The sequence below is a fragment of the Capricornis sumatraensis genome, chromosome 12 (genome assembly GCF_032405125.1).
Source record: "Capricornis sumatraensis isolate serow.1 chromosome 12, serow.2, whole genome shotgun sequence".
Taxonomy (NCBI): Eukaryota; Metazoa; Chordata; class Mammalia; order Artiodactyla; family Bovidae; genus Capricornis; species Capricornis sumatraensis.
The window spans coordinates 75,688,167-75,710,465 of record NC_091080.1 but is presented as its reverse complement, the minus strand read 5'-3'; the positions used below and the strand labels follow the sequence as shown (position 1 = coordinate 75,710,465).

The 22,299-nt window shown below is 36.0% G+C and overlaps 1 protein-coding gene across 1 annotated transcript in view; it reads right to left on the bottom strand.

Annotated features, from left to right (window-relative positions):
* The window catches only part of GPC5 (glypican 5), a gene marked incomplete at its 3' end in the record, with an annotated part of 835,169 nt that overhangs the window by 285,193 nt on the left and 527,677 nt on the right, over positions 1–22,299 (bottom strand). The window contains exon 6 of the mRNA XM_068984785.1: positions 18,219–18,339. Coding sequence (XP_068840886.1) covers positions 18,219–18,339 — 121 coding nt within the window. The remainder of the gene's footprint in view (positions 1–18,218; positions 18,340–22,299) is intronic.

The following is a 22,299-nucleotide window of genomic DNA, read 5'->3' as shown; positions in this document are numbered from 1 at the left end:
CATTTTGTAGTAACTATTAAATAATATATGTCAATGTGCATTTGGGAAACTGAAAAATTTATAAAGGAGCTCTGGTGTTATATGTATCAAGTAACCATAAAATGTTTCCAAAGGTATAAATAGAAATAATAATGGAAGAACACTTTGAAGAGGAAAAAACAAATCTATGACAATATACCAATTCCATACCAATGAACAGCATTGGTATATAAATGAACAGCAGGAAAATACACCACTATTGTGGTCCCAGCTTCTAGGCAGCCCATTAAAATGAAAACCAGACAGGTAGCAACAGATGTAGCTAGTGTCAAAAAAAGCTTAATGAAATCAAGTGAAAAATTTTCAAATGAGGTAACTGTTCAATGAAAAGGAAAAAGAATAAAAATCACATCTGCTTACATGGTGATGAAACATGAAAGATTCCGCCAAAAGTTTATGTTGAAAATTAAAATACAGGTAAAGCAATTTATGTGCACTCATCCAATAAGGAGAAAAGAATGAATTGGTGGCTCAATGCCAATTTTAATTTTGAAATCCTCAAAAATGAGAAAACTAAGATTGTGCTTGATAAGATTCTCTGCAGTTAAACAATCCAGCAAAAACTTCAGGAAACAAACAAACAAAAAAAGTACATTCATTTTAAAAGCAAATGGTATGTTTCTGTTTTTTGAAAGTGCTCAGTCACTTCAGTGGTGTCCAGCTCTTTGAGACTCCATGGACTGTAGCCCACCATGCTCCTCTGTCTATGGAATTCTCCAGGCAAGAATACTGGAATGGGTTACCATTCCCTCCTCCAGGAATCTTCCCATCCAGGGATCAAACTCATGTCTCCTGCATCTCTTGCACTGGCAGGCGATTCTTTACCGCTGGGCCACTGGGGAAGCCCCACTCTTTGAAAGGCATATGCATAAATATTTTTTCCTACTTTAGTGACCATTTGACTCAGAATTCTTGAATTTTGGTGAATGCTTCAGAAATGTCAATGAGTAAAATTCACAGTCAATTAAGAATAAAATATCAAGTTATCTACCATACCATGATTATTAAAATAATAGCACAAGCAGTCCACTAAAAAAAGCTCAAGTGATTATGATGTATTAAGGCTGGAAGGAGCTAGACCTAAATAGAAACTGCCAGAGCCATCAGAAAGAAATCTGAAGTTTACTCCACTCAAGAAAGATTTCTGAGTCCTTCAGAATAGGACTTGGAGGGTATTTGCGATGGAAACTGAATCCAGGTATTCTCCTCTGGGCTTCACTGTCAAGCAAAGGGATTAAGAAAGGAAAATTTCAAAAATATTTACATTTGTGGAATTGGTATTTAGAAGACAGTCTGTGAATTATTGTTATTTCTTTGAAGTCAAAATTGAAGAAATTAGTATATGCCCCTTTAATATCCTGCCAGTTTTCACTATGCTCTCTCTCTTCATGTTTTGTTCCTCAGACTTCAGACATGTTGTGGCTATAAAGTCCCTTGATCTATCTTTTGTTTATTTTTTCATTTTTTCCAGTAAGGCTACACTTTTAGTGCTCATACAAATTGCAGCTTCTTATCTGAACAGTGAGAAAAACAACAAAAATGAAGCTTCTTATCTGAGGAGAGTGAAAAATAACAAAAATAAAGGTGAAGTGAAGCATGGATGGCTCCCAAAGAATTTAGATGTGACGGCCACTGAATTGTGAGCATTTGACCCTGAGAGCATCAGAGATTTCTAAGGGAATTTTTTATGGACTAGAGTGGGAAGGTATATTATCACCCTGCTTATTTAACTTACATGCAGAGTATATCTTAAAACGGTGGGCTGGATGAAACAGAAGCTAGAATCGAGATTGCAGGGAGAAATATCAACAGTATTTCTGTTGATCTCCTTCAGAATGGACTGGTTGGATCTCCTTGCAGTCCCAGGGACTCTCAAGAGGCTTCTCCAACACCACAGTTCAAAAGCATCCATTCTTCAGCGCTCAGCCTTCTTCGCAGTCCAACTCTCACATCCATACATGACTACTGGAAAAACCATAGCCTTGACTAGACGGACCTTAGTCGGCAAAGTAATGTCTCTGCTTTTGAATATGCCGTCTAGGTTGGAATCAGCTATACATATATATATTACCCCCTCCCTCTGGAGCCTCCCTCCTACTACCTCCTCTGTTTTTATTTTTTAATTAATTTTTGATATTATAACCCTGAGTTACATCTTAGCAAAGGAGAATGGGGTAACAATGTCTGAAATTCCAGGCATATAGGATTTGAAAAATCATTTCTAGAGTCCCCTGGGTGCCTGCTTCCTTCCAGAGGTTGCTTTCCTGATGTTGTCAACTTCAGAAACTCTTGCTCTAGCTTCACTTAAAATTCTCCTGACCTGCATTTGTACTATCATGAGGTTCCTTTGTAACTTTGAAATGTGCAACGTGACCAACTGTTGGCTGCCACAACAAATAAACTTTGAGAATTCTTCACTCTGATCTACCATACTAAAACTTAATGCATGGTTACTTGCTTAATAGAAGGACAGTCTATCAATCTGATCACATTATAAAAACAACTTTTCTTTCTTTACTTCATGAAGTCACGTAAAATACTCCATATAAGCCCTTTTGCTTGATCCCCTGGGGGGTATCATATAAAATTACAATAGGACAAAAAGTAGGTAGAGTAAAATGTTCATTAAAGTCATTTACAACAACTAGTGTCTCTGAGTGAAACAGGTGTTTAGAGACTAGTTTTGCCAGAGATACAGTCACAGAGAAAGTGACTGACATGCAGTGAGAAGTATTGGGAACAACCAAAGTATTTTGTTGTTCTTTTTCTTGTTAAGACTGTCTGTTTATCAGGTTATGTTTCTTAAACACAGTGGAGTTATCAGTCGATTTATCTTACAATTCCGTAACAGACAGATTGAGAATACACAGATATGTGTGTACATACATATGAACACATAATCTCACATACAAAATCAGTTGCACAGAGTTTATTTCACTTATATGGATCTATTTGTTGAGTTTGCTAGGACTATGTGCTAGGAGGAATATTGTTCCAGATACTTCAAGAACATCTCTTGGACATTTCTATACTCCTGTCCATTAAGGTATTTTCTTAAAGGAAAAGAAATAATTATTAGTAAAGTATGCAATTTCCCAAAGACTTCACTTCCATCTTTGCATCACAGTGATAAAAATCATGGTTTAGGAGGAAAAGTCTAAGATGTCTATACTAGTTTCCCTATACTATAAGATTGAGTATCTTGTTTTGTTAAACAAATTTTCAGTATGGAATAGAAGAAACAGAAAATAATATATTACATTTGGAAACACTGGTACTCTATTAACATAACCTCAGTATATAAGTAGTACTTTCTAGATTGAAAATGGAACTGAGTCCAACTCTAAAATTATCTATGTTTTTCCTAAGATACAAAAATTCTAGTACTGTTGGTAATTGCTAAGGCAAATAGGTTGCAATCATTCTAATTACCTATATTTCTGCCTTCTTACATGTTTTGTAGATAGACATCATGTGTCAATATCAGAATAGCATATTGTTATTAAATGTTAATGCAGAGTTCTAAATTTTGTATCATTTCTAGAAAAGCAAACTTACTGATAATAAATTGTATTTACAGAGAACTCTTATCAGCTTTAATGAATTAAGAAATCTAGCCTATTAAGACTTCAAGAAGTGATTATTTAAATGATTTAATTATAGCACAACATGTTTTTCTACTGATAATTTTACTAATTATGTCTTAATAAACCAATCCTAACAAAATAATTAAAGTCCAAATGTTTAACATGAAAATCCAATCTCATTTTCAGTTCAAATAAGTATTTCAAACATAATTTATTTACTTGTAATTTACTCTGATTTGTATAGTTCATTAAAATAAATCAATATCTGACTTAGACCTAAATTCTATCATTCAAGTATTTTGCTCTCATAATACTACTAACAATCACACAAAACACTAAAAATATTGAGAAATATTTTTCACGTGATGATTTAAGTTATGCCTTTCCTGATCTAATACATTTAAGTATACAGTTTTCAGGTTTGTACAAGAAGAAAGTTCATAAGAATATAATCAAAGTGAAAATATGTAGCACCATGAATATGAAAAGTGAAAGTGAAGTCCACTGAGTTGTGTCTGATTTTTTGGGAACCCATGGTCTATAACCTATCAGGCTCCTCCATTTATGAGATTTTCCAGGCAAGAGTGCTGGAGTGAATTGCCATTTTCTTCTCCAGGGGATCTTCCTGATCCCGGCATAACCCAAGTCTCCCGCATTGCGGGCAGACGCTTTACTGTCTGAGCCACCAGGTAAGCCCAAAGAATGTGAAGAAGAGTTCAAATAGGAGCTTTGCATTGTACTATATTTGCTGCTGCTGCTGCTGCTAAGTGGCTTCAGTCCTGTCCGACTTTGTGCAACACCATAGACGGCAGCCCACTTAGGCTACCCCGTCCCTGGGATTCTCCAGGCAAGAACACTGGAGTGGGTTGCCATTTCCTTCTCCAATGCATGAAAGTGAAAAGTGAAAGTGAAGTCGCTCAGTCGTGTCTGACTCTTCGCGACCCCATGGACTGCAGCCTACCAGGCTCCTCTGTCCATGGGATTTTCCAGGCAAGAGTACTGGAGTGGGGTGCCATCGCCTTCTCTAGGCAAAGCCTATTCAAACAAGTAAAAACATTAGATGTTCGAGGGCAATTGTTCACTCTCACTCCCAGCTCCATCCCTGGCAGAGAGGTTGCTGGTGGAGAGGGTTATAGCTCTCACTTAGGTCTTTGCTATGTAACTTTGGTTTGGCCAAAGATTTATCTTAGAAAATCTACTGCAGCTAAAGGCTAGTATGCTTTTGCATAGATGGGTTTGAAGTCCTGACTTCTGTCATAGTATTAACATGCTTCCAGTTCTCTGATCAGAGGAGGATGACCAACATGTGCAACAGATCTGAACTCAAGCACGTCCCAGCTCAACCCAAAGTAGGCTGAATCGCAGCTGACCGCAATACGTGAACAAGAAAAAATACTTACTAATGTATTTCTCTACGTTTTACATGGTTTTTAAACAGAGAATAGTTGACTGCTTCAAAGCCATCATTGTCCAACATTTCTGTTATTCAATCATCACATCTATTATGTGCACATCATATTTTAAAAATAAGTTATAACTATATTCTAACTGAAGTAAGTGGTACCACAGTATTTTATGAAATATCTTCTCCTTCATTTCATATTCAACCTCAATTGAATGCCTTCTACATTCCTGGAACTGGGATAAATTCTCTGAAGCTAGATCAGAAATCTCACAAAATGAACTTCTTTATCCTTTTTATTATAGCAATATTTTGCTACAAGTAGGTAGAGTCTTATTCAATTTTATATATCTACTACTTAGGAAATCTCCTGATCCATAGTACAGCCTCAATAATATTTGTTGAATGAAGTAAAGAAATATGGTCAGACTCCCTTCCCTTACTTGATCAGCAGCAGACTAGTTCTTAAGAGCAACACACATTGTTTCTCATCAACATTCTCATTTAAATCATTTTGTGTGTTCCCTGTATCTATTACTGTACCTGACTCCTAGGGGCTACTAAACCACATTGTTCAGTGAATAAATGAGTCAACAAATGAGTAAGAACGATATTAAAAAGTTAGTATTTGATCATTAGGAACATTCACTTTTCTGTTCCATTTAAATTTTACATGTAGTGATCAATTTAACTATGAATTCCATTCATTCATTCAACAGATATTGAAATTCTTATGTTTGCATGCTCTCTTCTAGACACAATGAGTAAATACAAGTCTGGCCCATGATATAATGGAGATGGTAGTTAAAAGGTATCACAAGCAGCATTATGCATAAAGGTTTGTTTTAAATGGAGAATACTTTGAATATTTTCCCTTGTTACAAACTCAAGAAATGAAGCTACATGTTGAGATGCAATATTTTTTAAGATTGGGTTAAAAGATGATGCTATAATGAATTAGCACAGAAACATGAAAATTTTTCTAATTGTGAGAATATTTGTAAAATAGACATTGAAAATAAGTTTTATAATAAGGTTATTGCGTCCTTGGATGACATAATAATTTTGCTACTCATTTTTTATCAATGAAAGAACACAGTGCACAGTCAAAACATAGATACTTCACAATTAAAATGTATGAATAACTCACTTTGATATTATTGAGGTATGTTTCACACTTTTTAAAAAATTGGAAATTATAAAATTTAAACTTCATATAAATTTTAATGGGTGCAAATCAAATATTTTAAAATCTTTAAGAATTAGGTCTCATTTCAAGATCTATTACATGCCTCAAGAACATTTATTTTCTAGAAATTTTAACTACTCTTCTGATAATGTGATTGTTTCACAAAAATCTTAAGAGGATTTTCTTATCAGTAAATTAAAAATCAATGTGCACAATAGGAAGTCACTAGGATATAGTAAATTTAGCAACTATCTTGGTTTGTTATACATATCTAAAAAATTCAAATTACTCTTTTGTAATTAAAAGCTGACAAGCTCAATTGCTTTTATAAGATAAAAAGAAAAGGAGCGTTAAAGGAAGTTAAATTAGATTTTACCATCTGTTTAATGAGTTTCAGGGTTGGCTTGATAATATATTTCCAGATATAAAATTTCAAAATGATTATTTTCAGAAATAGTAAATGATCTGCCTTGTATAAAGGTATATAAGTGCCTCTTCAAACTCATTACTATAAAATTCATGATTTGTTTTATCTCTAATGAAACCGATTTTCTACCACATCAATGCTAAACACATAACAGAGGCAGAATTTACATTCATAGGACTTATCACATTTCTTAAGGTTGTTACAATTCATATTCTAATTTTATCATTTTATCATAGGACTTTTACTTAGCCTAGTTTTTAATGAATCTTTATACAGTATTTATTTCACTTCTTTAATATTCCTGTGTCTAAGAAACTTTCCCATTGATTCCCTGTGACCATTTTCCTCTCATAAGTCAGCCTACTTTCAAGGTGCATTCACTGCTTTAAAACTATAACGGGTTCTGTAAAGTAATTAGCTTCCAATTAAAATAAATGAATTTAAACAAATAAATAAAATGGAAAAAAAAAGAAAACTATAGGGGGCCATCTGGTTAAGATGCTTCCCTAGTGGTTCAGACAGTAAAGCGTCTGCCTGCAGTGTGGGAGACCTGGGTTCGATCTCTGGGTCAGGAAGATCCCCTGGAGAAGGAAATGGCAACCCACTCCAGTATTCATGGAGAATCCCATGGACAGAGGAGCCTGCTGGGCTACAGTAGTCCATGGGGTCTCATAGAGTCAGACACGACTGAGCGACTTCACTTTCACTTTCTGGTTTAGGACCACTTAGCTGCAAGATACATCTAGAAACATTCTGCTCTGCCAAATTACATCTTCAAAATACATTCATAAAATGACATTCAAGTGATTATAGACTACATTTATTGAGTCTGCAAAGCATTATGGCCCATAATATGCCTGCTGAAAGCTATGCATGAGCCAATCATTTGGCAAAGGAGTGCTACCAAAGATCATTAGGTGGGTTCATTTTGCATGCCAGACTTTGGGGGTATTGGGAGTCAAGTTGTGACATTTGCTAGGAGAGGACAGCACATGACCCAGAAAACTGTGAATAACAAGAAGAGCAAAGCTGGGTTGTTTGATTGGGAAGCTTTATGAACGACTATAACCCCAGCTAACCAGAATTCAATGAGTGGTAAAACTATGAACCTGAATTAATATCCAGAAAAAAGCTAGAGGAGGAGTTTCTCAGCAATACTTAATCAGAGCAAATATACTGGCCAATTTCAAACTTAAAGATTAGTCAAGTTTGCTAGATATGGTTCAAAACACTAAAATCAGTGAATAGGAAGACAAACTTTAAGGTCAGAAATAATGAGTGGGCTAACCAAGATATTTTGGGTACAGAAAATGGGCACAGAGAAAAAGAGGTCACTGTGGATATCATCAATACCCTGGTTGTTGATTTTTTTTTTTTAATATCTCTTTTCTAAAGTGCTCTTGTAAGTCAGTTTCAGAGTGCCAATAAGAATGTAGGAACATGTTTCTTCACTGGGGAAACTGAGACATCATGAATGACTATCAGATACAGAAAAAAGAGATGCAGTTTTTTCCCAAGTAAAAGTGTTTTTCTTAAAAATAAAAGAGAGAGAGAATGGAAGACTTAGAGGTAAGGAGGAACCTGGGATATTGAAAGAATTGAAACAGTGAGGAGTATAGGGAGAGTAGATATAGAATAGTGTAAAAAGAGGAGGATCAGTTTTGAGATATAAAAGACCAACTGTTGCAGTTCCACAAAAAACATGATACAAAGTTTTTCTTTTTTTTAAATTATATTTATAATGGTCAGGATAATAAATATATTTATTTAAAAATGAGTAGTACCAAATGTCTATTAAAATTAAAAAAAAATATTCCTATACCCAAAGCACTTTATATACCATGTTTCCTGCCTGTGGGTAGTAATAATCAACCCAACTGATTGTTCTAGCATTAACCTTACATGTCAAAACCTTTATTCAATAGGTAATGTTTCTGTTTCTTACTATCATCTTAGCAATAATTATTGATTTTCTGTTATACCAATATACTTCACTTACTTCCCTGGTGGCTCAGGTGGTAAAGCGTCTGTCTACAATGCGGGAAAAAAGGTTTGATCCCTGGGTCGGGAAGATCCTCTGGAGAAAGAAATGGCAATCCACTCCAGTACTATTGCCTGGAAAATCCCATGGACAGAGGAGCTTGGTAGGCTACAGTCCATGGGGTCGCAAAGAGTTGGACACGACTGACCGACTTCACTTCACTTCCTTTTCCCCATCCAATTAACTTATTAATTTTAGCAAAGTTGTGATTACAGTAATAGTTGTATCTACAAATATTCAGTTTAGGAAAACAGTGTACTATGATTATATATCTTTTCATGAAAACGTTTTGGCTTTCCTATAATCTACAATTGCCATTTGCTTGCATGCTCAGTTGCTTCAGTCATGTCCGACTCTTTGCGACCCCACGGACCACAGGCAACCAGTCCATTCTGAAGGAGATCAACCCTGGGATTTCTTTGGAAGGAATGATGCTAAAGCTGAAACTCCAGTACTTTGGCCACCTCATGCGAAGAGTTGACTCATTGGAAAAGACTTTGATGCTGGGAGAGATTGGGGGCAGGAGGAGAAGGGGACGAACGAGGATGAGATGGCTGGATGGCATCACGGACTCGATGGATGTGAGTCTGAGTAAACTCCGGGAGTTGGTGATGGACAGGGAGGCTTGGCGTGCTGCGATTCATGGGGTCGCAAAGAGTCAGACATGACTGAGCGACTGAACTGAACTGAACTGAACTGCTACTGTTAAGTCGCTTCAGTCCTGTCCGACTCTGTGCGACCCCCACCAGGCTCCCCTCTCCCTGGGATTCTCCAAGCAAGAACACTGGAGTGGGCTGCCATTTCCTTCTCCAATGCATGAAAGGGAAAAGTGAAAGTGAAGTCGCTCAGTCGTGTCCCACTCTTACCGACCCCATGGACTGCAGCCTACCAGGTTCCTCCGTCCATGGATTTTCCAGGCAAGAGTACTGGAGTGGGGTGCCATTGCCTTCTCCGATAATTGCCATAGGATCTATCCATTTGCAGACTTTGCCTTGTATCTATCTAATTTTTTTCTCAAATGCTCTAGCAAATCTGCCAAATGCATTTCCCCCCCACCCCTTACCCATAAATTCCAACACATTGCTTCAAGTGAGTCATTCTTTTTTTCTTTCTGGCTTGCAAAACTTCCTCCCATAGTCATCCTTTTCCCTAATCTGATGTATTCAACGTCATGTTTCCTGGACCCCGTATCTTCTCATTTCTTAATTACTGTTTGCCAAAGCTTTACAAAGAAGGTATATAAATTTGTGTATTTTTACTTATCGGTAAAACTTTCTAATATACCCTTATACTTGATTGCTATTTCAACTACATATAGAATTTCAGGAAAGAAATCATTTGTCCCATAATTTGAAGGTATTGCTTTTCTATTTGCTTTTAGTATTCCTACCAATAAGAAATTACAGATCTGATCCCCTTTCTTTGCATGGATTTGTATGTATTTTGTTCAGTTGTTTTCTTCCACTGGAAGATTTTAGTATCTTCTTTTCAATATTCATAAATTTCATAATTATTTTTGTATGTGTGTATATGTTCATTTATTGTAATGGTTGCTTGGTGGATTCAATCTGGAATCATAACTTTTCATTTCTGGAAAAAATGGTTTATTATTTAAATGATAAATTCCTTCTCTGTATTAGTTTGGTTCTTTTCTAAGAAATTCTTATTATAAGGATCTCCTAGAGTAAAATTTTAACATATCATCATTTTACTACTCTATTTCCTTCTCTCTTTTTTGTGTCATTATTTTACAGAATATTTCTTCAACTTTATCTTTAAAACCCATATATTAAATTGTAAATTTTTACATATTCTTAATTTCCAGAAGCTTTTTCTTATTCTTTTATTAAGTTTTTAGAAGCAATGTATTATTGTTTTAAGGATACAATTTATTTATGAATTTTTTGGAGGATATTCATATAGCTTTTTGGACTTCCCAATTGGCACTAGTGGTAAAATCTGCCCACCAATGTCTCCAGGAGACGCAGAAAACATGGGTTTGATCCCGGGGCTGGAAAGATCCCTTGGAGAAGAAAATGGCAACCCACTCCAGTATTCTTGCCTGGAAAATCCCATAGGCAGAGAAGCCTGGTAGGCTACAGTCCACAGGGTTACAAAGAGTCAGGCATGACTGAACACACATACACCCATATAGCTTTTGTGTATTTGCTTCTTCCTATTTTGTCTGTATTTTCTCATTTCTTTTTTTAGTATTATGCTTTAGCATGTTTTTTCATACTTTTCTTCAGTGCACCAGTGATCCTTAATTGTCCACTGATATTGGGCATTAGAAACTACCTGGAAATTATTGTATATATATATAAGATATAATAGAGGATTTCACCAGCAATGGGTGTAGACCCAATTGGTATATGGAATTATTTGACCTAGAATTGATCAGTTTCTTCAAAGAAGAGTTATCTAATTTTCTACATGAGTGGTTTGTACTTGCATGCTGCTGCTGCAGCTAAGTCGCTTCAGTCGTGTCCGACTCTGTGCGACCCCATAGATGACAGCCCACTAGGCTCCTCTGTCCCTGGGATTCTCCAGGCAAGAATACTGGAGTGGGTTGCCATTTCCTTCTCCAGTGCATGAAAGTGAAAAGTGAAAGTGAAGTCTCTCAGTCGTGCCCAACTCTTAGCGACCCCATGGACTACAGCCTTCCAGGCTCCTCTGTCCATGGGATTTTCCAGGCAAGAATACTGGAGTGGGGTGCCATTGCCTTCTCCACTTGCATGCTAGCATTCTGCAAATAAGCTGGTCAGTTTGTGACTTTTCACTTAGTTCCTCTGTTTCCTGTCTTGTGATTCACTCTGCTCTGTATGCTGGCAGCAGTTATAAGCCAAGAATCATCCTATTAGAGTTTTTCCCCAGAAAATACATCTCCAGACTGCAAGGGGGAAAAAGGAGTTATTTCTACTTTTTGAATATTACAAATAATGCTATCAACATCTGCAGACAAAATTTTGTGTAAACATAGGCTTTCTTTTCCCCTGGATGTGTACATAGCAGTGGGATTTCTGAGCATATAGTAAGTCTATGTTTAATCTTTGGGAGAACTACCTATTTTTCAAAGTAGTTGCAAAATTTTACATTCCACCAACAATGTTTGAGGGCTCCACTTTCTTCACATCCTGTGTTTGTTATTTGTCTTTTTGATATAAATCAAAATTATTTTGAGACAAAGATACCAATAAAGTGACTATCAGCACACACCTAGTGCCTACAAGAGCTGGAATTTAGTCATATGCCTTGTGATAACTCAAAAGTCATGTTCTTTAGCACCTAGCTATACTGTGGCAAGTGAATTTTATTGAACTAAAAAAAATTTATTTTTAGTTTTTTAAAGTTGCTGAATGGATAGTTACATCTACTAATTGTCAAACATTACTTTTCTTACTTATAAATGAGAACTATTTATAATATAAAGCTATAGAAATCTGATTTCAGTGAAAGATGGCTATAATCTCATTTTGTGAAACAAGCCATACTTAACATTACATTTTAAACAGAAAGATTAAATATTTTAATCCATAAATGGCTGTTTGTTCTAATCACCCAAATAAAAAGTATAAAAGTTTGTCCAAAATTTTTTCAATATGTTTGACAAATAAAACCTGGCAAATAAATGGCTTAAATCTTACTAGGTAATGATGATGTACCAGCATCAGAGTAAATACAGAGTCAAAATTTTACCAACACAAAACAGCTACATACTCTTTAAATGATAATATATAAATTACAAATGGCCAATCCAAATCCCATTACTTTCAAAAAGATATTTTAAACTTGCATTTCTAGTTGATTTTACACTAATTGAAAAGGTTGGTTTTATGCTGACAATTGATTTTTTTTAATGAAATGGCCAATAGTGAAGTGAGTGCATTATACTAAACACTTTAGAAAGCAACCTTCCATTGACTTTACTCAGACCAAACAAATTGCTAAATTAGATAACCTTTCAAAATTATTCAGTGCATTTCAAATGTTTTCTGCTGAACCAAAAGTTAAATGGGCTTTGGTCACTACTGCATTGCTAATACAAAATCAAGAAGTGACTATCCTTCTGGAATATTAATACAATGAGCCTGGGGACATGACATTGGTGTGTAGCAGAGATCAGGAGGAAGGAGTCAGGGTGCTGTAGTGATTTTCTGAGCAAGGAAGGAAGTTGGTACAAGTGGAAGAAGTTCACAGTCAGCTGACACTTTGTGGTCAAATAGTTTCTAATTAGAAACTGACCAACTGGCTCTTTGTAGCAGTGATAAGGAGATCCAACCAGTCCATTCTGAAGGAGACCAACCCTGGGATTTCTTTGGAAGGAATGATGCTAAAGCTGAAACTCCAGTACTTTGGCCACCTCATGTGAAGAGTTGACTCATTGGAAAAGACTTTGATGCTGGGAGAGATTGGGGGCAGGAGGAAAAGAGGACGACCGAGGATGAGATGACTGGATGGCATCACGGACTCGATGGACGTGAATCTGAGTGAACTCCGGGAGATGGTGATGGACAGGGAGGCCTGGCGTGCTGCGATTCATGGGGTCGCAAAGAGTCGGACACAAGTGAGCAACTGAACTGAACTGAACTGAACTGAAGTTATTAAAAGGAAAAGGTTTCCTAAAAGCGTCTTATAGTAGGTGATTTAATGAAAAAAGTTTAGACAGTTTTCAGGATTCAGAAATTTTGAGACACTTATATATTTTTTAAATCCTGTGTCATTATTTTTTGTATTTATAAATGCTAACCTTATCCACTGAGATCTCAATTAGAATTTCATCATAGCCTATCATAGCTCTAAAGTTACTATTTATCATACTGGTATCCTAGGAAAAAATTTGAAATTAAAGCAGAGGCAATTTAGCAGTTTTTTCCCATATAAAAGTCTCTCATCTCTGCTTGAACCCAGCAGGTCATGATAACTGAAATATATATTATAAAATATCTACATATTTTGTAACTTTAAACAAATGGTTATGATCATTGCTTTTCTCACATTTAAAAATCAAATTTATTTTGTACAGGAAGACATTTTTCTAAAGTTATAGTCTCTCTATAAAAATGAATATTTAATAGAAACCAATAGTAACTTATATGTATTGGAATTGTTCAAAGAAATAAAATATTACTTAAACCTACTACTTTTAGCAACACTGTAACACTGGTTTTGCAATAAAAGATTTATAGAAAATTACTATGATATTACTTTTTATGTTTCATCTTGAAAGCAGGTAAAGTAGCTTCTAAGCAATGGGTCATTATTGTTCACAACTAACAGTGCTTAGCAGTTAGGATTTTAACCATTGACATCATTTTCTTTGAAAAATAATAGATGTTATTGAATGCTTATAGATAAATTGCTGCATAACTATGACTTTTTTGCTGACAACATTTCCTAAACGTAGTCAATATGGACAAAAAGTTTCAGAATAAGTTTGCTGCTGCTGCTAAGTCACTTCAGTCGTGTCTGACTCTGTGCGACCCCATAGACGTAAGCCCACCAGATTCCCCCGTCCCTGGGATTCTCCAGGCAAGAACACTGGAGTGGGTTGCCATTTCCTTCTCCAATGCATGAAAGTGAAAAGTGAAAGTGAAGTTGCTCAGTCGTGTCTGACTCTTCGCGACCCCATGGACTGCAGCCTACCAGGCTCCTCTGTCCATGGAATTTTCCAGGCAAGAGTACTGGAGTGGGGTGCCATTGCCTTCAAGAAAAAATCTGAATTAAAACATTCATATATTTATTCTCTCAGATGTTCTAAGAGGAATCAAGTGCTATTTCCAATCTATTGTGTTCATGTGCTCGGTTGTGCCGGACTCTTTGCGACCCCATGGACTGTAGCCTGCCCGGCTCCTCTGTCCATGGGATTTTCCCAGGCAAGAACACTGGAGTGAGTTGCCAATTCCTTCTCCAGGGGATCTTCCCAAACCAGGGATCAAAACTGCATCTCCATGTCTCCAGCATTGGCAGGAGGATTCTTTACCACTAGGGCCACCTGGGAAGCCCTTCCAAACTATTATCAAAAGGCAGTTTAAGCAGCTGCAAGCATCTGAAGAAAGTTTATGTTAATCTTTTATAATTCCTACCTTTAGACAATTCCTCACTGGAAGGTTAATGGCTAAATTATATTTATTGCAGGTAGTTTTCAAAAGCAAAAGCAATGCCCACTTTACATAGTGACTGTGGAATGTAGGAAACTGTCAGATATTCCCTCTGAGGGTTTGTATGGTGGCTTGTCTAGTGAAAGATGCCAGAATCACAGATGAAGGAAAACCGGGATTGACTACCTTCTTGTCTCCAAGGTCTTGTTTCCAATTCAGAGGAATCTTCAGAGGCACTGAGTGGACTTTGAAGGGCTTGAGATAGTCCCTGAGGACCAAGCTATAACCCAGACTATTCATTTATATTGAATTTTCTTTCAATTTTTTTTCTTGGCAGGAATTAAACATAGGGCTTATTCTAATCAATTAAATAATATTAAGTCTGTTTTTGCTCCAACCTTTCTCTAGGAAAACTTGGAAAATTTTATAAGCTATTTTCTAATTAAAAATATTCATTTTGGCCATTCTTAGAGTACTCTCAGGTGATGAACTCAGGGTAACATTTCTAAAATGCTGCTACTTTGGTCCCTAGAGCACCATACTATTTCCTAACACTGATGTATGGTCGCTGCCAGGATCTCACATATACCCTCAATATGTAGGAGAAGCTGACACATACACTTTGCTTCACATATAAATTCCTATAATTTTCAAGGAGAAAAATTTAGCAAGATTTATCAAAGTACCTAAAATTATTAATGAAAGGACTCTTGGTTAAAATACCCAGAAATTAATCGCAAAAGAAAAAAGTTGTGAAAAGATTTATATCTAGCAGATATTCCTCTTATTAGGAGTCTTTGGAATATTAGGAGTCTCTGGAATGGGTGAATTTATCTCAGATGACCATTATATCTACTACTGTGGGCAAGATTGCAGACAGATTCTTTACCAGCTGAGCCACAAAAAGTTAATATTACTAGATACCTTGTCTGTCTAAGATCAACTCTCTAAGTATCTACAAGGCACCACATACATTTAAATAAATGATTTCTCCATTTGAAGATTTTCACAGTATACATTTTTCATAGCATTCTGCTGTTTTATATTCTCCTCTAATGGTTTCAGTGTAAATTCTAACAGGAAAATAGCAACCTCATACAGTCTCATGACTTAAAGAGTATCTGTATAGTGACGTTCCCAAATGTGCACTTTCAGTCCTGGGAACATCAAAGAACCCTGGGTACACCTCTGGAAAGTCTAACAGGCATCTCAAATTTAAGAGAACCATTCATGACCAACCAAACCCAACAACCAAACCCCAGACCTCCTCCACTTCAAGAATTCCTTTTTTTCACTGAATGATATTATTACCTCACCAAACTTACTTATCATCCTTATACTCTCTTTCCGTTGCTCCAATTTCCAGTTCATCAACAATTCCTGATAATTCCACTCACCATAGATTCATCCAAATCCATCCATTTCTCATATTATTCACTCTTTTTATTCTAGTCCCAATCACCATGATTTTCTGCCTATGTTCCTTTCTTTTTCTATTCTTGCTCCTCAGGGTCAATTTTTCCATTGTAAAGCCAAAATTATCTTTATAAAACATAAATTGCACCATCTTTTGCCTAAAGCCTTTAAATGGTTTCCTTTCCTACTTAGAAGAAATCTGAAATGCCCTACCAAAGCCTATCAGATTCCCCTTCATTTAATTCATGTTCTTTTTTCCCCTGTACTTGTTTTGCTTCAGTGACATGGTTCTCTGTTTGTCCTCTGAATACAATTAACCTACTCCTGCCACAAGTCCCTGAATGTATTAGTTCCTCTGTGTCAAATATAGTTCTCCCAAATTTTCTTTTGATTTCTTCTTCCTTTCCAGTGACTCCTTGCCACTCAGTTTCAACCCAGCAGTATCCTCCCCACCCCCGGAGAGGCCTCCACTAGCTCTCTCTCAAGTGCCTTTCTGACCTCATCCTGCTCTGTTTTCTTGATTTGTCTCTATTTTTAGTTACAGACACTGCATTTTCTTTTTTTTCTCAGAATATAAACCTGACAAGAGCAGGGTTGTGTCTGCTTTGTTCGCTCATGTACCTCAATGCCTTGTGTAGAACCAGGTCTATGGTGGGAACTCAGTAAATGTTCATTAAATACTTGACATAAATTGATTAAGACATTTACAAAGTGTTTTTTTTTGAAAGGAAAATCCCTATCTACTTGTTTAATGACTCTAAGTGCAGAGATTACAGTGTGGAAAATGGCAGACCAAGAAGAAAGGTGTTTGAGGGCTAATATATTATGAAAAATTTTGCTAAATGTATACTTAGATATGCAAAAAAGGACAAGAGGAATAATTGTTTATCCCTATGATGAGAGATGGCATTTTCATAGTACTATTAATAAATTCATTTAATATCTATAATGATTTTTAAAAAATGAACTACCAAGCACAAATGAGTGACCACCTAAATCTACAGATTAGATTCTGAAATATGTTCCTATTTCTACTCCCTCCATTGTTCCATACTTAGCCCCAAATTAATAAATTCTCACTTCCAGAAGATGATTTTCCGAAACTTTTCCAACCTGATCCTGTGGTGGATCCTGTTAACTGCACTGGATATTACAACTCCCTCTGCCAGGACGCTCACATATGACCAGCAGTCAGAAGTCCGGCAAAAACAAAATTTCTCCTGATCTTTTCAGAAGGGAACATGTTCTAAGACATTAAAGGTGGCTATTGTAGCAAAACCTGTACAAAATATTACTTTCTGCTATCTTCTGTAAAAATCTAAACTTCAATCATATCATCCTAGTATAGACTTTAAAAAGACAGATCTCAAAGGTGGCATTTTATTTGATATCTCATAACTCTAGAAGGAAACTCAAGCATGAATAATTGGAGATCTGCATACTAATATAAAGATAAAAGAATGGGACTCAATTTAACATGAGGGCTAAAAAAAAAAGTGGAATTATTTCCTGCTGCCACTTTGAAAATGATATGGTTTTGAAAGTTCTGAATCAAGAAGGGGCAAATGTTATGCCAAATGGGCAACATATCAGTAAAACCTCCTGTGAAGAACTTTTCATAAACCCTATATTTTGAGAATCTATTTCTTTGTGAATATGTCTTCTTTAATCTGTGTACTCATTTTTGTACACCAGCTCCATTTTTATTACCTACAACAGGATTTCCCATCTTTTTTCTACCATATTTGTTAGGGATGAAGCTTATCCTGAGAGCCTCATTATTTATTGAAATCCTGAAGCTAAGTTCTCTTTCTACAGATACATAACTATCTGTTAAAATACTGGTGCACACTACATATGAAAATCACTCAGCCAAGTATTTCCAAAACTCTAGACACAAATAATTTCTTCCAATATTGAACTTCAGATAGGATTATCACATAGGATTTACAGATTGATCACATCCATCACTCATTCTGTATAATTCAGAATAAAAATACATAGAACATCAGCACTTACCTGAATAACATGCCTCAGTTTATCAATAATCTGATTTATCACAGGATCGGTTCCTTTGACTTTGACTTCGGGATTTCCAGATTGGGCTTTGATTCCATTTCCAACGACACGCTGAGTATAGCTAACAAAGTGAAAAGTGAAAGACACGTGACTTAATAATGTGGTCACAGTATTCTCTGCCACAGATTTTTGAACAGATTTGAGTTCAGAATTTTACTCCTTTAAGAATATATAATAATGTATTTTTTCTTGGAATTAAACCTGGCACAGCTGCAATGTTTATTTTCCTGGTAAAAACTTAGCATGCAAATAGAGACTATTTTACTGTTATCCTCTCAAAAGACCCAACCAAAAACTGGGTTTTTAATGCTACTTACCAATATGCTAGAAAAAGTTAATAGACATCCTAATCTTTTACAATTTCTTGCTGAATTATACATATTCTGAATTCATATTATCTGGGCACTTTATTTAATTTTATACAGCATTTAGATGAATCTCAAATTATTTTACATATTGGACTACAAAATATATATATATGTGTGCGTGTGTGTGTGTGAGAGAGAGAGAGAGAGGATATATAAATGTACATATATATTCATATATATACCTACATACATACACATGGGCTTCCCAGGTGGTGTTAGTAGTAGAAAACCCTCATGCCAATTCAGGAGATGTAAGAGACATGGGTTTGATCCCCTGGAGGGTCAGGAAGGTCCCCTGGAGGAGGGCATGGCAACCCACTCCAGTATTCTTGCCTGGAGAATCCCATGGACAGAGGAGCCTAGAAGGCTACAGTCCATAGGGTCGCACAGAATCAACATGACTAAAGCGACCTAGCATGCACACACACACACACACACACACACACACATACACACACATATATTGTTGTTGTTCAGTTGCTAAGTAATATCTGACTCTTCGCAACTCCATGGACTATAGCACTCCAGGCTTCCCTGTCCTTCACTTTCTCCCGGAGTTTGCTCAAACTCATGTCTATTGAGTCAGTGATGCCATCCAACCATCTCATCCTCTGTTGCCCCCTTCTTCTGCCCTCAATCTTTCCCAGCATCAGGGTATTTTCCTGTGAGTTGGCTCTTTGCAACAGGTGGCCAAAATATTGGTGCTTCAGCTTCAGCATATATATGTGTATATTTGTGTGTGTGTGTGTATATATATTTATATATATGCATATACATATATATAGTTGAAATATAATGTCAACTTATTATTTATGCAAATATTTAATCTAAGTGTCCCTTCCTATATTCCAGTCCTTTGCTACATGACTGGGATTATAAGAAGGTATAAGACTCAATTTGTCTTCTCACAGTGTTCATTGTATACCTGGGAATATAATATATTAATTAACTTGTTCATTCATGCATTCATTCATTACATTTTATTATTTTTAAAAGTTTTAATTCAAATTCCAATAATATAACTTATCCTCATTTTCCTGACAGTGTGGTGTAGCATAAAGACAAGTAAACAGCTAAAGCACAGCACTAAGAATGAAAGAGATGTTCAGTATGTCACAGGATTAGTTAGAAGGAAAAGTACATGCCTGGTGAGAGGTAAGGATAACACAAGTAGAAAACATTGAACGTATGGAGAAGGACATTTGGACCAAGACACTCAGGGAAAAACTAAAGGAGAAATTATATCTTGAGTTAGTCCTTGGAGTATTAGAGAAAAAGATAGGTCTCAGATGATGTAGTTAATGTGAACTCTAGCGCAAAAAAATGACCTCCCAGCAGGGGAAATGGAAAGAGAAGAATATCTAGGCTTTTATTTACAAAGGGAGAGAAAAATGGGAGACGGTATGATGTGGGGGACATGCCCTGAAAATTCCACCCCCTCTATGCTTAAGACTCTCCTCTGAGTAATATGTCGCTTACATTAAAGTATCATAATAAAGTGGCCTCAGAGACTTTTCAGGAAGCATTTTCACATATTTGTAAAGTAATGGGCTTTCTCTGTATTTGAATAGAGTGTCACAATTATCCATGTGCACCCTCTGAATTTTCTACAGCAATGGAAAGTCTTTGAAAAGATAAAAGTAGGTTCCACTGTTGAGAATATGGCCAAATAAAAGGAGTTTCAAAGAATACTCAGTTATTTGCAAGATAATACAAACTCAATGATCAATTTTCAAAAATAATCACAAATCTGGTCCTTCCTATGATAATAAATGATGGAATTCTTTGATATGGATAACATCAATTGGATATGACAAGAATAAAACTATTAATAAATCTTTTTATTTTTAAAACAACCTTGAATCCATTTCTTTATGCAGAAATAGGTTTACAATTAGGTAATTCAGTATAAATTAGGAACTTGGCAATATCCAATAACAAATAGTAGAGGGAAAACAATTATGCATATGTTATTAATATCTACTAATGGTAATGCTCTTTAGTTAGGAAGAATCAAGTAAACCATAAAGTGAAAGTGAAGTCACTCAGTCGTGTCCAAGTATTTGCGACCCCATGGACTGTAGCCTATCACGCTCCTCAGTCCATGGAATTTTCCAGGCAAGAGTACTGGAGTGGGTTGCCATTTCCTTCTCTAGGGGATCTCCCCGACCCAGGGATCGAAACCTGGTCTCCTGGATCGCGGGCAGACGCTTTACCGTCTGAGCCACCTTAATGTCTTGGTAGCACTGTTATATTTTCCTTTCAAATATTTCCAACTGATTGTGTGTGTGAGTCTTTCATTAGTGTTTCATTTATTAATAATCATATTGAATAAAATGAATAAATAATAAAATCAATGTACATCTATGATTCCAGGCATTGTCAATGACTTCCTTTGGAGTCTGTCAGTTTATCTCCATGATAATCATTTATTGTAGCCATGAGATCGTGCCTCATAAACCTCAAAGTATAGGAAGTATCATTGACTAGGCTACCTGCTACTTTGCTCTGAAATCTATTTTTTTCTCTTCTCCAACCAATGACTGAGTGCAGCAGAGGTCCTAATACAAACCCATTGCTGGAAGACACGGGATTCCCTTGATGGCCTGTGTTGGCTCAGGATTCCCTGAGCCCTTGCTGACCATTTCTTAGCCTGCACATCATGCCAGAAAGCTTCCACTCAATCTTCCTTTTGTCTCTCTTTCACTCTAGGTCACACTTGCTTCGTGGCCAACAGCTCTTTCAGCCTTACTCAGATTCCTCTCCAATTTCTCTCAAAGGCATTTCCCTAATAAAATCCCTCTTGTGTTCAGTCCTCCTTTGGTATCTGCTTCTTGGAGGACCTAGACGAATACACCATATAATATTTGTATTATAATTATCCCCATGCTATAGATTGGGGAATCTAAGATATGAATAGGTTAAGCAACTTTCCCCAAACAGCACTGTTGGTTAAGTATACAGCAAGGATATGAACCCAAGGATGTGAGCTCTAAATACAATCACTCAATAATTATGAATGCAAACTCCTGAAACCAACTAATACAAATTAGAGATATAATCAGCTTGGTGCAAAGTATTTTTTTTAGTTGTTTTATTTTGATTTTTTACTGTTAGCTACAGCCTTTCAAAGGCTTAACTGCTTCTAATTAAAAGAGAAAATATTATTTTCTTCAAAAGTCTCTTCAAAGAACAGCTGCCTATTACTGTAAAGAGTTGCAGTAATAGCTGCTGTCAGCGTGAGAACAAACTAATAGACTACAAGGTTGCCTTAAGATATTGCTATGTTTCTCTTGAAATACAGACATACTGTCATAATGGAGATTGAGACTTCTCTCTTAATTTTAAATAAACACTGCTTTGATTCACATCTTGCTTTATAAATCATGAAACTTTAACATTAAATATGAGGTTTCACATTAGTGTAAAGACTTTATTATTTTTATTTTTAATTTCCATAGTTAATAACCTAGATTAAACTTATCAGAATTACAATTAATCAAGAATCTTTTTTCAAGCTAGTATATTATTGAATAGTTCGGGATCACTATTATTATTATGTATTATGTAAAGAAGACAAAAGTACTGAAAAGAAGGGCATTTAATATACTTCAAGTTAAGCATGCATGAATAAAATTAGGCATTCTTTTCTA